The 16,545-nt window shown below is 41.3% G+C and overlaps 1 protein-coding gene across 1 annotated transcript in view; it reads right to left on the bottom strand.

The window, feature by feature from the left end:
* LOC140905182 (uncharacterized) overlaps window positions 1–16,177 on the bottom strand; it is a 31,395-nt gene extending 15,218 nt beyond the window's left edge. The window contains exons 1-5 of the mRNA XM_073328017.1: window positions 15,794–16,177; window positions 11,181–11,348; window positions 6,462–6,549; window positions 2,585–2,760; window positions 336–543 (exon numbers count right to left, since the gene is read on the bottom strand). Of these exons, the coding sequence (XP_073184118.1) occupies window positions 336–543; window positions 2,585–2,760; window positions 6,462–6,549; window positions 11,181–11,348; window positions 15,794–16,177 (1,024 nt within the window). The remainder of the gene's footprint in view (window positions 1–335; window positions 544–2,584; window positions 2,761–6,461; window positions 6,550–11,180; window positions 11,349–15,793) is intronic.
* Window positions 16,178–16,545: the final 368 nt, after the last annotated feature.

Here is a 16,545-nt window from a genome sequence, read left to right as displayed (position 1 = left end):
TACGTTTCACCAAGACACTCTTTTATAGCTCTTGTTCTTATTAGAGCCTGGGGTAAGATGGTGTACTTCACGGTGGCAGAAAATACAGAACCGAGTTTAGAACACCCTGCTCTGTATTTTACTTCCAAAATGATGGGATATCACATGCTGTAGAGGGGAGCTACATGTTTTTCATGAAGTATTTTATTTAAACTCTAACCATTTCAAGTAGAACCATTAAAATGTTTTAAATGCCGTGCATCAGTGTCATGCATTTCATTGCTTGTCTTTTCCTAGGCCTCTAAAGAGCCTGAGAAATAAACTGTAAAATGACATTTTTGGGCTGCCTGCTTTACCCTTCTTTCTGGCTGTTGCCATCTGCGCTAGCCATTCGTATTCCCTCTTAACATCCCATAGCTCTTCTTTCAGTCTGTGGTTTTCCTCATTTAGTTGGTGACAGAGTTCTCTCAACCTCCTGGACTCGCGTCTTATTTGAAAAATCTCTTCATGCAGGTCCTGCTCGTAGGTTGCTAGTGGAGCGTGTCTCTTGCTCACCCTGTTCATCTTTAAAATAAAAAAAGGCATGACATTATTTCATTGCCTATAGCATTTAGATAATGCCTGGAGAGTAGCTGCGGAGAGATTTTACATTTTGGAGAGAGAAATTTGTGTGTGTGTGTGTGTGTGAGAGAGAGAGAGAGAGAGATTGAGATTATATAAAGTACAGACATAAGAAAGCAGAAGCTAACTTCTTAAATGTGCTTTTGAAGTCAAATACATCTTCTCTGAGCTCTTGTAATGCTCATTTAAATACAGATCTGAGTTAAAATAATGCATAGAATTGCTTTGAATTCTACCTGCATGCTTTCCACAGCAAGAATAATTGCTTGGGAAGTTGCAGTAGTATAGGAAAGCCTATAAGATAAAAAAACGGGAGAAATATAATAACAACAATGATGCTAATAGAGTAATAGCAGGGCATTATGCAAAATATGGTTAAGCCATTTAAGCGCAGGCTGTGACTCTAATAATCTATCAGCCAAGGAGTGAAATGTACATGTGTTCATGAGCCATACAGATCACCAAGTGTATCATGAAATCCCCATACTACGTTGCCTACCTTTAAAACTGAAAGCAAATTTTATTATAGCCATAAAAGCAGTGTGTGTAGATGCTTCCCAGTAGCTTTCGGTGCTGTTCTTTAAAACTGGAATTGAAATAACCATATTGCCCTTTCCTCAATTGCTCATAAATACTACTAAAAACAAGTTTGTTTTATTAAAGAAGCTACTTTGTCAACATTGAGACATTACTTTCAGTTAGGGGCCCAATCCTAGAAACCTTACGCACAGGGACAATCCCATGCGAGGAAGGAATTGACTTCAGTTGGACTGCTCTCGGGAGTAAGGACTTGACGGATCAGGGCCTAATTACTGTACGTGAAGCAGATCACTTTTGTTTTGTTCAATGAGATGGAGCTTGATGTCCTGTTGTAAAGACTAGAGGTACTGTATAAAAAACAGCAAGTTGGTAAAAACGCAGTGCAAAGCCAGCATGGTGGGAGTGGGAGGAAAGAGAATGCACAGGCCTGAGTCTGTTTGATAAACCAGATATTCTCCTTGGTTCATTTTGCTATAATACAAGACAGCCGTTTACATTCATTGTGTTGCTTTTTTTGGCCAACCAAACGGAGACTTGTATGCATTTTAATGCGTAAAATGTAAATGACTCTTGTGAGAAGGGACAGACCTGTGAGACTGAGTCCCCTTACAGCTCTGCTCATTTCCCCCCCCTCCTTCCCCTTTCCAGAAGGTCACACACTGGGCTGGCTGTGGCTTTCTCCTGAGTTTGCCAGTAACACGCTGTCCATCAGCCAGAAGGGAAAGCTGGAGAAACTCAAGGCCTCCAAATTCAAATTCCCCTCGGCTTTATGTTCGCATTGTACTACAGAGCTAGCACAGCCAGTGCAAGTTCTTCTTACACCTCCCCATTCTCCACATACCAACTGGGGTGGGGTGAGCTTGGGGTTTCTGCCCTGCAGCAGGGTGATGGGGCTAAGGGCTTCTGCCAGAGATAACTGGTACCTGCTGAGAGTGGGGGGGGCCACAATTTAAAGGTTCCCCCCCCAACAGCTTGAGTTATGCCCCCCAAGCCCAAACTTTACGCTCTTTACCCTCAGTGGCCCCTCCCTGCAGCTCTCAGGTGTTTGCTGCTGCCTCTCCCCACAGCTGTAGCTCCCAGGTTGCCAGCTTCAGAAGCTGCCATGCACGGCGGAGGCCCGGCAGCAGCATGTGACCAAGTGGGCCAGCAAACTCTGCAAAGATGGGGGGGCGGAACATGACCCTAGGTGCCCCCCCATGTCGCCTCAGGCTTCTGCCTAGCAGGATGGGGAGTCTCGGGGCTTCAGTAGGAGCAGAGCTAAAGCCCTGACCCCCAGAAGGTATTAGCTGTGGGGCAGAAGACCCCCATCCCCACAGGGCAGAAGCCCCAAGACCTCCCTCCCCACAAGGCAGGCGCGTCCCGGCTCTCGAACTTCTGAAGATTATCGTATGTGGCTCAGAGCCACCCCTGAGCTAGGTTTTCTCTGGCCTGGGAGATTCCTTACCATTTCCTCGAGAAGAAGATTTTCTTCTTTGCATTCTTTTATCTTCTGCAGATATTCAGATTTTAATTGAGCCATTTCATTTTTCAATTGTGAAATCTCTTCGTCTGCATTTGCCAGCTCCAGAACAGCAGCCTCTCTGGCCCCCAGAAGATCACCAACCTGATTCTTAAGACTTGCTGTAAAACAAACGTATCAGCGTGTGTGACTTGGATATGTCAAAAGGGAAACATACCTTGCATTCGTTCTTTGACAATGCACTCCTAAGGAGAAAGAGCTGTGGGCTAGTGCTCCGAGCATCTAATTAGGAATTGGGAACTCCTAAGTCTTAACTCTGACACCAAATCCAGCTAAAATGTAGCTGCATCTCTGGCAAAGGGATTAGAGGTTAGTGGGTCTCAAACTGTAGGTCGGGCCCCCAAAGTGGGTCATGACCCCATTTTAATGGGGTCACCAGGGCTGTCATTAGACTTGCCCAGGACTGAAGCCGAAGCCCAAAGACTTCAGCCCTGGGCGGTGGGGCTCAGGTTACAACCCCCTGCATCTGGGACTTCAGCGTTGGCGCTTCTATCTCTCTCTCTCTCACACACACTCACACCCCGGGGCGGCGGAGCTTGGGCTCAGGCTTTGGTTTCTTTTCTCAGGGTCATGTACTAATTTTTGTTATCAAAAGGAGGTTGCGGTGCAATGAAGTTTGAGAAACGCTTAATGTTTAGCAAGTGCTGAATCTTATGATTAATAAATACTGAACAACCATAAAGTGTCTTTCCAATGCAATATAGATGGAATGAAAGACAACATGAAGCTGAATACGGAGAAGTTTTTTTGAGGCCCGATCCTGTGTACGCTCCTCTCGGTGCTTAATTTCTGGCACATGAGCAGTCCCATTGAGGTCAATGGAACTATTAATGTGCCTAGAGTTTAGTAAGTCTGTGTTTAGGGGATCAGGGTCTTAGTTAGTAAGAAGTTCTATTGATTAAAATTGCCCATTCCCATGTGGAATTGCTACCCTATTTTTGCTCATATGATTCCTTATTTGTGTATTAGAGGAGAGACATAATGAAAAGAAAGCTCAAGGGAAAAAAATCCATTAAGTTTCTAAATAGTCATTTTTTGTTTGTACAGTTATTTTACAAATATTGGATCAGCTTGTTAGTGGAGGGCAAAGTGGAGTACCAGGAATAAATGATCAATGTGATAAGCTAAGAGTTTTGATGTGTGGCTCCCTTTAATGTTAGTAAGAGTTGCAACTAAATTCCATGACTCACGTTACTCCACCCATAGCATTTAATATGGCAATATAAAGCAAAATACATGGTTTAGTGAATAGGACACTAGACTGGGACTCAGAAGACCTGAGTTCACGTACAAGCCACAGGCTCCTTGTATGGCTTTGCATAAACTATAAACTGGGGAAAATGTTTTGTTACACCATGAAGAGAGTTATGAGGGGGAATGCCGTCCAATGATTGTGTGGTACAATGGTGATGAGGTCTGAGTAAGTTCTCAGATAGTACTTGGATAAAGAACTACATATATTTTCTGTACGTGTATGCCTAGACCAGTGGTCCTCAAACTTTTGTACTGGTGACCCCTTTCACACAGCAAGCCTCTGAGTGCAACCCCCCCCCCCCTTATAAACTTAAAAACCTTGTTTATGTTTAACACTATTGTAAATGATGGAGGTGAAGCGGGGTTTGAGGGTGGAGGCTAATAGCTCATGACCCACCCCCCCACATGATAACCTCGTGCCCTCTGGCAACCCCCCACCCCTCACATGACCCCCAGTGTGAGAACCCCCGGCCTAGACCCTGCACTGAGATCTACTAGCAGGAAGTTTTGTGCATGTGGGGAGTGGCACTGCAGCAGTGCCCAGTGCCGGATTGGACCCCAGAGTGCAAAAAGAAATGTGTTTTAAAAATATATTAACATGACAGTCATGAGGTCTGTCAGAAACCAAGAATAACCTCTTAATTTTTCACCTGGCCTCTGGACATCAGCCAGTCTTTACAAGCCCTTACCTAATATAGCGGAGTACCATGATTTCCTAGAAGCAGTTTTGTAATGCAACATGACCTGTCAATTTGTTGACATTTTAAAAGCCTACAAAATGGAGACTGTTTCAAAGTGTAACATCTAAAAACAGAGGCTGATTTTTCTCCCTCTTCATGTGACTTCTCTTTTGTTAATGTTTTTATAGAAGTTTTCACCTGAGGTAAATATAAAGGTGCAGTAACTCTGATATAGGTGGCCAGAGAACTTGCTTACAGTACCAGAGATTTTGTGTTAGCCAGCATATGAACCTTAAGAAGATATGAGAATTTAATGGAAATGTTTAGTTTAATATTTTCATTTAACAGACAGAACAAGGAGAGATTAATTTTAAAATGCTCTCAGGAACCACGATTCATGACTTCAGAACAAACCCCAACAAGGAAGTAACAAGCTCTTATTTTCTACAGCTTGGTTGAATTTGTTTTTCAAAAATGCCCTAAAGCTCTTTGGATTATGCAGAGGAAAAGCTCAGGAACTCCAGGAAGAGCCTGGCAAATCTGAGCTGCACAGACCAGGGAAACAGTGCGGGAGGGAGGGCGTGGCAGAAGGGATATGGAGTACAGAAATGCCACCATTGTGTCCTTCAGATTCTACGCTGCTCCAGGGTTGAACAAGCCCTTGTGGTAAGTCAGAGCAGTGCCTGAACATCCTGTCCTGGGCTGTAGCATGGCCTAGAATCCCACAGCATCATGGAAGCCTGCCACCAGCACACCCCCTACACGAGGGTTTACAAGAGATGAGGAAAATGACACAGGGTTGTTTATGATTTTGTGCCCAAGCTCATACAGAAAGTTTGCAAAGGAGCCAGAAACTGAACATATGTCTCCAGTCCACATGTCCATCTTTCCTATTAACTTGTTCCATATCATTAATAATCTCTCTATTACCTAGGTTACAGGTACAGTGGGGATCCTCCCTTTTCCTTAGCATTATTGTGCCTAGTTTTAGACTCTATAGAGATTATCCTTCCCCACATTGTCCCTGGACCAAGAACTGTGCAGGGAGAGCCCCCTTCTACGGACACAAGGGCTCATAAAAACCTTATCTCCTCCCTCCAAAGTCCTCCAACCAACACTCCACCCAAAACGTGAGGGAGAAAGAAAGGGAAACACAGCAACAATAAATCATGGAACTACATGACACTTCCCAATCATCCCTTCGTTAACTCTGCTTATATGTCATAGCCCTTTCCTCCCAAATCCTTTGTCTGCTCTTTGGAACATGGATCATTTCTTAATCTGAATCACAAGGCCCTGATCTCAGTTGGGGACCTAGGTGCTACCATAATACAAATAATAATCCTAGTTTGTTCAGATCAACCTTAAATGTTCTTGTTTTTTTTTAGTCTTGCTAAAACTCTTTAGTGATATTTTATACCCATATGTCATTTAGCAAATTCTACCTGAGCTCCTTGTTTTAAGCTACAGTGGAACCCAGAGTTATGAACATCTTGGGAATGGAGGTTGTTCGTACTTTGAACAATATGTTATGGTCCTTTCAAAGGTTTCCAACTGAACATTGACTTAATACAGCTTTAAAACTTTACTATGCAGAAGAAAAATGCTGCTTTCCGTTTATTTTTTAGTAGTTTACATTTAACACATTACTGTCCTGTATTTGCGCTTTTTTTTTGTTTGTTTTTGGTCTCAGATGCTGCCTGATTGTGTACTTCTGGGTTCAAATGAGGTGTGTGGTTAACTGGTCAGTTTGTAACTCTGAGGTTCTACTGTAGCTTCCAATTGCTGGGTGAAAGATGTGCTAATTTGTGAATGTGTCCGACAAAGAAAAGGAACAACAGACCCAGATAAATGACATTGCTTCATACCAATTTGCTGCTGTAGTACTAAAGGTGAGCTGTGGTCCAAGCTGAGGTGACTGGGAGTTGTCATCTTTTCCTTAAAACTCCTTGCCTCCTGATAATGAAATCCATTTGTTTAGCATTAATAGCATTTATTACCAAGGAAATGTTAACAGCTTTCCGGAGTTTTCTTCCTTTTATTACTTGCTTTAGTTTTCTCTTCATTCTTACTATTACACATACGTTTACTCTTCACTCCCTAGTTTTCTCCTTCATTCTTATGCTCCTTAGTAAATAAAAATGTGAAGCTGCCCTGAGTTTCAGGATTGCAGCGCATCTTCTGTTCTGACCATGCATCTGCAGCAGCTCAACAGTTCAAAACTATTTTTATCTCCTTTCCAGCCATTGCCATCTGTCTAGTGAAGAGCCCAGATTATCTGTTTCCGAAGCATTTCATTTCTGTGGCCCAGATTTGCTACAGCCCCTTTTAAAGGAACTCCTTGCTGGTGTTAGCTGCATGGCTGCACATTGTGATCCTGAGTACCACCAATTTATAACCGGTTTTTCGGTTGAAGTTGGTTATTTGTTCACATAAGCGAAACAGAGAGGCAAGGAAATGGGATGAAAAAAATGAATTAATTGTATGTTGGGGCGTTTAGAGTAGCTTTTGTTATTGCGGCTGCTTTAAATGTTACTTCACAATATACTGCAGCTAAATGAATAATTTTGATTTTATTCAAGGACTGATCCTTATATCAACTTAACTGAATGTACTTCAAATAACATTTTTTTCACTTTGCCTGCTTGATGTTATGCACAGCATTACTGTTACTGAGTGCATTAAATTGTCATTAAAGGGGGTTATGTCAGTTGTTTTTCCAGGTATCACTCAATCAAAACCCTTTGTCAATGGGTAATATACACCAAGGACAAATTCTCAGTTTCAACAGCAGGTGGGCCAAAATAAACATGTCTCCTCAGCTCTGAAGGATGTATGTCTGTGATCACGTTAATGTATAATGGCATGTCTACTTTGAAACAGGGAAGGAGGAGGGGTATTAGAGAAGCAGGCATTGTGTGTGCCAATAAGTTGTGCACAGAGTGCCAATAAGTTGTGCAACAGAGTGTGCATTGATTGGGTGATGGCACAGTTACAAGTATACTGCAAGACAGGAGACCACAAACTGATGGCCTTCAATGGTCCAGAAAGTGCACTTTGGCCCTGATTTGCATCATAGTAGTCAATGGGAGTCTTCCCAGTGACTTCAATGGGAGTCGAAAGAATTTGCCCACTGGTATCCTTGCTAAAAGACCTTTATTTGTGAGGTGAAGCGGGTGTGTGCAATGTATCCTTCCCATGGAAACACAGCTCATGGTAAAAGACTGGTTTTCTCCATTTTGAATCTATTTATTGTTAACTTAGTTTTTTATAACATTTGTCTTTTTATTTTTTTCTTCTGAAGTTCTCTGGACTCTTTGGGTCCCTCTTTTCTGCTGTTACCCAGCAGCAGTTTCTGATTCAAATGCCTCCTTCAACTCACCACGTCATTTCACAAATATGAAACTGGAGATATTGAAGAATTCCTAATTTTGTAATTTCTCTTTTTTATGACAGAGTTGACCGTGACCAGTGGGCCACAACCTGCTGGCAGCCAGGCATCTGAACTCCAGGAGTAGACAACAACTTAACACTGTCCTCCAATCCAGGCCTTTCTTCACCCCCATCTAGATGCTGCTTTGCTCCTCAGCCCCCTCAACTGTCTGTTTTGAGCACAGACAGGGAAGAGGATAAGGAGAGAATTTTTTTAAAAATTTTTTTAGCTTATTAAGCATGATGGATGTAGGGTTTTTTAAAATGTCTTTGTGCTGGTGAGATCTCAGTGGGACACAACTCGGAACTGGTGTAATAAGTTGCTGACCACATCCAAAGGGCCCAACTAGACAATTAGAACATGACTTTGGACAATCAGTCTCCCCAGCCAGAGTGAGTGAGTAACGACTTGGGGGTTTAATGTTCAGTGTCTGTGGATCAACGTGAGGTGCAACTGGGATTTTCTGTCTGAATGCACCCCCTGGTAGTAGGTGCACACTGCTCATAGGTTATGGGGGATGCTGTAGTACTAGAGGTTTTTTGTTTAACCGAGGATTGAAAGCTTCTCTCTCTTTTCAAAGGACTTATGTGGGACATTCCATGCTCAAGTTGCATTCATTTGCAGTGACTGAACGAATCAGGTAACTGAAAGTTCAAAGGGTCTATTCTAGTAACTTTTGCATGCCGGTCTTTCATCTGCATGTGCAATTGTTAAACTTGTGTGTGCAATTATACACCCTGCTTGTTAGAAAAAAAAATCATAATATTGAATCAAATTTGCCCACTGAACATGTAGCATCCAGTGGAAAGCTATCAAACTAAAGTATATGCAATGCAACAGTACCAAATCTAAAATTAACTGCCCTGCTATTGAGACAAAAATGGTTTTATTTTCAATTGTACAAATATATAACCCCTCCCATATACACATGGACACATCCTTGAGTTTTGCAACCCTCTGTTTACTTGTGACTATTCTGGGGGTAGCAAAGTGGAGAGAAAGGACTAGTAACAACAAATCTCCAATTATATTATTATTGTTTTTTGGGTATCTTCAAAAGAGGAACAAGGGAACAAATATCTGGAATCATCAGTAGTTTATAAAGATTTGTTCCCAACTCTTACAATTTCTAAGGTCATATTGGGTTCTCCCCAGACATAATATTAAATATAGTTGAACTGTACTGGTCACAAAAGACCGAGTCAAAGGATTATGTGGGTAACAAAGAATTGCATGTGCAATATCAATACGTTTATTTCATATCTTTCGCATGTTGAAAGGGATCCTGAGCACAGATAATTATCTGCATGTATTCAGAGGTTTCACTTCTATGCAATATTGGCAGGTGACTCTAATTTCCCAGACATTTAGCAGCAGAAGTGTAAAGTGCAGCAAGATCAGGACACTACATCAACTAGCGTTACTGGTATCAAACTAAAGAAATATGCCCTCTGTTCTACTTGTCTCTCTCATTTTTTAAAGTGCTGTTTATTTAAAAAAAAATTATATATATCAATCATCCTATATTTTCTTCTTTGACAGGGTTACTGTGCTAGTAGGTGGAGGGAAAAGCAGTAGAGGTGATATATATTGATTTTTAGGAAGACAGCTGACACAGTACCACATGACTTTCTCATAGGCAAACTAGGGAAATTCAGTCTAGATTAAATTACTATAAGGATGGATGCACAACTAGTTCAAAGACCATACTCAAAGTTATCAATGGCTCACTCTCAAACTGGGAGGGTGAATGTAGTGGGGATCTCATAGGGGTCAGGCCTGGGTCCGGTCCTATTCAATATTTTCAAAATTGGAGAATGAAGTGGAAAGTATGCTTATAAAATTTGCTGATGACACCAACCATAGGAGGAATTGCAAGCACTCTGGAGGATAAGATTAGAATTCAAAATGACTTTGATAAATTAGAGAATTGGTATGAAATCAACTAGATGAAATTCAATGAAGTGCAATGTACTTCATTTAGGAAGGAAAAATCAAATGTACAACTGCAAAATGGAGAGAAACTGGCTAGATGGTAGTACTGCTGAAAAAGTTCTGGAGTAATAGTGGATCACAAACTGAATGAGAGTCCACAATGTGGTGCAGTTGCGAAAAAGGCTGATATCATTCTGAGGTGTAGTAACAGAACAGTCCTATGTAAGACACTGGAGGTAATTGTCCTGCTCTACTCAGCACTGGTGAGGCCTCTGTTGGAGTAGTGTGTGCAGTTCTAGGTGCCACACTTAAGGAAAGATGTTGACAAATAGGAGAGAGTTTAGCCCTGGTCTACACTGCGGAGGGTGGGAGGGGGAGATCAATCTAAGTTACGCAACTTCAGCTATGTGAATAACGTAGCTGAAGTCGACATACTTAGACCTACTCACTGAGGTGAGTCGACTGCTGGCACTCCCCCGTTGACTCTGCCTGCACCTCTCGCGGCAGTGGAGTACAGGAGTCGACGGGAGAGCGCTCAGGGGTCGATTTATCGCATCTAGACTAGATGTAATAAATCGACCCCCACTGGATCGATCGCTGCCTGCCAATCCAGCGGGTAGTATAGACATACCCTTAGAGGAGAGCAACAAAAATGAAAACAGTTTTAGAAAACATGATGAGTAAAGGTTTAAAAAAAAAAAAAAGAGGGCATGTTTAGTCTTGAGAAAAGAAGACTGAGGGTGATCTGATAACAGTCTACAGATATGTTAAGGGCTGTTTGAAAAGGACTGTGATCAATTGTTCTCCATGTCTACTGAAGGTAGGAAAAGAAGTAATGATCTTAATCTGCAGCAAGGGAGATTTAGGTTAGACATTAGGGAAAACTTTCTAACTATAAGGGTAGTTAGCTCTGGAATAGGCTTCCAAGGGGGAATTGTGGAATCCCCATCACTGGAGGTTTATAAGAACAGGTTGGACAAACACCTGTCATCGGCGGTCTAGGTTTAGTTTCTCCTGCTTCAGCACAGGGAGCTGGACTTATTGACTTTTTGAGGTCCCTTCCCACCCTACATTTCTCCAATTCAGTGATTCTAAAACAAACCTTGCATGAACACATCATTCTCTTTTCAGGACTTCACAGCTATTTTTACCAGAATGAGGCATCACACACTTGAGATACAGAAAAGTCACAGTAAAAAATGAGTAAAATCCTCTTTACCTCCTTTTTGAAGCTTTCATTTTCTGCAGAAAGCAGGCCCCATTTCTCCAACTGCTGCTGGTTTTCAATCTGCACTTTCTTCATGAGCTGATTAATTTCCTCTGCTCTCTCAGCCAGGGATTGCAGCAGATGCACGGATATATCCTGAGATTCTTCTGTCTCTGTTGCCTAGTATTTAAAGTATAACAAAGGGTATTTTAGTTATTAACAGTCTGCTGTTGGCAGCAAAGTGAGAGCTCTAAAGCAGCTGAGACCACAGATACAATGAACGAGTTCACATATTAAATTATATATTAAAAATATACCATGTAGCTGAAATAGAAGAACCATTTACCATTAGACCCAGTTAAATATGGTATTTTAAATGTCAGGCAAACAATTTGTCAGGCAAATAGCTTGTTACCTCTATAATATATACATCATAATTTGTGGATGGTTATGTATTTGAATGAACACCTAAACCAGAAGTATAATTTTAGAACATTTATATCCTTATGATACGGCTTACATTTTCTTTTTCAGTCACCTATATCTGTATAGGGTAAACTTTTAAAGTTGAATAAACAGTTACACAAGCAGAGAGCCATTAAAATTAGATCTCATCAAAGACTAAATTATAAATATTGATAAAAGACTCAACAGATAGAAGTGGGATCTTGGAGCAACACAGTGCATTCAAGATGAGAAAAGGAACTGGTCAAATGAAATTTCTGCAGTCGTTTAAGCTTTGTTGAGCCAAAAATGTCCCTGAAGGTAATGACTGTTAAGCAGATCAAATTATAAATGTATTTTTCTGGCAGATAATCAGTATTCAGGGTATGTAAATACTATATGCTGCAAAAACATCTTCTAGGCATCAGCATATAATCACACAAACATCATACCACGTCAGACTCTCAGTAGCAAGTGGAATGATTTATCTGGTTTTTACACACACAAGGCTTATTTTAGACAAGCTGCCATCAAGAAGGTCCCTTTCTTTAATTGTTTTGTGCACAAAGGCTGTATTTCAGGTTTTTTGTTTTAAATCCCTGTCCAAACTTAACAGCTGTTTCTTTCATTTTACCTTCATTGTCTTTAGTTAGTCACTCTGTGCTCATGCATCCCAAATTCAGCATCCCCAAAGCTCCTTGTGCGAGGGCATTGCCTTCCATTTACATCCATGTCACCCTTTGTGTTAGGCTTTAAACAATACAGAGCACAAGAGATGAGGCTCCAGCCAGCAAGACTGCTGGAGCAGCTGCAGTTGTGGCCTGCCATTCAAAATGTCAGTCAATATCAGGGGGATCAGAGGGTCTGAACACTTGCTTCGTGCAAAATCTGATCAGCTCAGAACATCACTTCAATGCACAGAGAAGGGGCAGGACTCATTAAACTGTGAAAGCCACTTTTAATTTTGACCAGCTCCAACATTTATAATTCTAACTTGTGTACTATCCAGCTATTTAAAAGGACACTGTGCAGGGTAATTGTCAGCCTACAGCATAGGAGAATTTCTGCCCACATTGTTTGGGATGATAGGAAATCCAGCCTATTGTGAAAGGTTCAGTATTGTCTGAAACAGCAACATTTGGTGCTTGGCAAATTTACTCTATTAATATACAGTATGTCTCTGGGTTGTATGTGCTCTCCACTGGTTTTCTTTTGAGTTAATTGTACACAGGTAATTACAATACCTGCCATCACTTTCAATTAGGGCTGTTGATTAATGCAGTTAACTCACGCGATTAACTTAAAAAAATTAATCACGATTAAAAAAATTATTGAGATTAATCACAGTTTTAATCACATTCTTTAACAATAGAATACCAATTGAAATGTATTAAATATTTTTGGATGTTTTTCTAAATTTTCAAATATATGGATTTCAATTACAACACAGAATATACAATGTACACTGCTCACTTTATCGTTTTTATTACAAATATTTGCATTGTAAAAGTGATAAACAAAAGAAACAGTATTTTTCAATTCACCTCATACAAGTACTGTAATGCAGTCTCTTTATTGTGAAAGTGCAAATTATAAATGTAGATTTTTTTTGTTACATAACTGCACTCAAAAACAAAACAATTCAAAACTTTAGAGCCTACAAGTCCACTCAGTTCTACTTCTTGTTCAGCCACTCACTAAGACAAACAAGTTTCTTTATATTTACAGGAAATAATGCTGCCCTCTTCTTACTTACAATGTCACCACAAAGTGAGAACAGGAGTTCGCACGAGACTTTTGTAGACCGCATTGCTAGGTATTTATGTGCCAGATATGCTAAACATTCATATGCTCCTTCATGCTTTGGCCACCATTCCAGAGGACATGCTTCCATATTAATGATGCTTGTTTAAAATAAATAAATAAAGTGTTAATTAAATTTGTGACTGAACTCCTTGGGGGAGAATTGTATGTCTCCTGCTCTGTTTTACCCTCATTCTGCCATATATTTCATGTTATAGCAGTCTTGGATGATGAATCAGCACATGTTGCTCATTTTAAGAACACTTTTGCTGCAGATTTGACAAAACGCAAAGAAGGTACCAATGTGAGATTTCTAAAGATAGCTACAGTACTCGACCCAAGATTTAAGAATCTGAAGTGCCTTCCAAAATCTGAGAGGGATGAGGTGGGGAGCATGACTTTTCAGAAGTCTTAAAAGGGCAACACTCCGATGCGGAAGCTACAGAACCCGAACTACCAAAAAAGAAAATCAACCTTCGGCTGGTGGCATCTGACTCAGATGATGAAAATGAACATGCGTTGATCCACACTGCTTTGGATTGTTATCGAGCAGAGCCCATCGTTAACGTGGAGGCATATCCTCTGGAATGGTGGTTGAAGCATGAAGGGACATATGAATCTTTAGCGCATCTGGCACGTAAATAATCACGATGAATTTTTTTAATCACTTGACAGCCTTACTCTCAATAAATCTTTAACTTGAAATTTAGGGGCCTGATTCTCACGTACACTGAGGCTTGAAGTAGCCTTGAATGTAAATAAAGCACATCTGAAGACCCCTTTGCACTGCCAGACGAATGTAAAGGAATCTTAGTGTAAATGAGAAAATCAGGCCCCGCATTTCTTTTCCACTGTTGCCTCTTTTTGTTTAGTAAACTATCTTTTTCCTGCCAGAGTGAAGCTGAAGGTAACTCTTTTTGTTCCTTTTTTCATGTACTAATAACTATAACGAAGCTGGTTGTCAATGGTATTGTACCCCTTGATAACAGTATTGTTTTAAAATCTACCAGTTACCACATGCTAACAAGCATTGCTAAAAATAGTCAAGTAAAAAATAGATTGACGTTGCTTTGTTTTGGTACGATCAGCGTCGGTTTAATTTTCTCCCTGAGCCCAACTTTGCACAGGCGGTGGATGATGAGGCAGGCAGTAGGACTTGGCAGATTAGAAGCCCTGATTCCTACTTTGATCTCCGAACAAGAAGACATGCTGCAGTGCTTCTTAACCCCAAGTGCAGCCCTGAACTGCTTTTATAAAGCAGCTCCTCCTTCCTTATGCCCATCAACAGCCACACAATAAACCCACTCCACATATAGCCCTAAACAAGAGTATCTGCAATTTTTACCCCATGAAGCATCTATTAACTCCAAAGAAAATTCCGCAGCCTTACCTGACCCCAGCAATACGATTAGTAGCTACTATAAAGCTGCTTTCCCCTCTCCTGTTCCCCCTCATTCTAAGTGTGTTGAGCATTGCTCCCACATCTGTCCTTGTGCCTCTCCTATCCTTGGCTTTCCCCGCACACTCCCAACCTCCATCCTCCTTCACTTCTGGTGTGGGAGACAGCAGGGCTCTTTGTAAAGGCCCATTCTCTCTTTCGAGCCCTCCTGCTGTGTGCTTTAGAAATGGAGATGAACAGAAGCTGTTTTTTCCCTTCCCTTTTCTTTTTAATGAGTGGATTTTCTCAACTTAAGAGGATATATGTATGCATTTAAATAAAAAAAACCCAGAAATAAGAAAAAAACAAACACCCATTTTAGCTAGTTAGGCAGAGGCAGCAGGGGGAGGTGATAGCAAGATTTATATATGGTTCCATTACTTTAAAATGTTTATGTGAATTTAGGGCTGACAAATGGCAGTGCTGGAGTCTCAGGTTCTTTGTCTATTCCCGTGAGAGGGAACAGCACAGAATGCAACTATCCCCGTGAATTTGGTCCAGGCTGTTTGGGTGAGATCACCTTTCACCTTACCACTAGGTACAAGAGGTTAGTTCAATTCTTGGCCTCTTAGCTGTGACAGTCAACCAATGCCAGTTGTTATTGGCTTCTTGAGCTCCCCTGTGCACAAGGAGCGGGGACCACAGAGGCCATGGAATAGTCACGTGAAAAAACATTCAATCATTGGGTGGGGTTTTCAAGTGTCAAAGGAGTTAGGGGCCCAACTCCCACTGAAACTCAATAGGAGCTCTTCACTTAACTCCTTGAGATGATTTTGGAAATTCCACCCACTAGCAACGTGATCTGAATTTTAACAATAAAGCATTATATTCCACTTCTAGTCCCCCAAACCATGAAAACCCTACTTTGTTTTCTATGTTCCTGTATTCAGTAGAAAACACACTGCTTCTCAGCACTCTCACATACATAGATGCTTTTTACCTTATGAGTGTCAGACACTCTGTCTGCAGCTGATAATGTGCCACTGCCATATGCGCTCTTTGATAATGCTGCAATCACCTTAATCCCGTGGATAAAGCCAGGACTTTCCTGACTCATTTCGGCAAAGGATCCATTACAGGAGCATTGCGATGCTGCTGTTTCTGTCTCCGACAACATCAGCATTTCACGTGAATCAAGCAAATTCTGCGGATTAACCAAGCTGAGTGCTTGTCCATCTGGCATCCCATCTTCTGGAAGCCCCTCTGACCTTGAGCAGGGTGCAAGCGAACAAGGTGCAGTATCTGGAGAATGTTCTAAGTAGGCAGCTTCACCCTGACTTGCTGGTCCAGTGTGTATCTGGGGGTAAATGTCTCTGGAAGCCATGCTGTGAGTAGCACCTGGACTATTATTATTATTATTATTACTAATCAGCTGAACAGATATTTTTAAAGCAACTTCATCACCTATTTATATCATCCACAATGTCCTGAGTAGTATCTGGTGTTGGTTTATGTCTTCCATATGTGCTGCCTTGAGCTATGCTTGAGGAATGTGCCAAAGCACACTCTGGCTAGATCTCAATGGCTTTCTTTCAAGTGGGTCAAAAGGCTCAGAAGAAGCAAGAGACCATACACTGTCAGCTGACCCTCCTAATCTATATCTGGAATATTTTAAGGATTCGTCCTCATTCTCCTTACTGAGGAAAGTCTGCGAACTCCAGCTAGTTATCTGCCCCAGTGGCTCCCTCAGTC

Source organism: Lepidochelys kempii, chromosome 1 (assembly GCF_965140265.1).
Source record: "Lepidochelys kempii isolate rLepKem1 chromosome 1, rLepKem1.hap2, whole genome shotgun sequence".
In the NCBI taxonomy this organism is placed as follows: Eukaryota; Metazoa; Chordata; order Testudines; family Cheloniidae; genus Lepidochelys; species Lepidochelys kempii.
The sequence above is the reverse complement of the archived record's forward strand: the minus strand, read 5'-3'. Positions and strand labels throughout refer to the sequence as shown.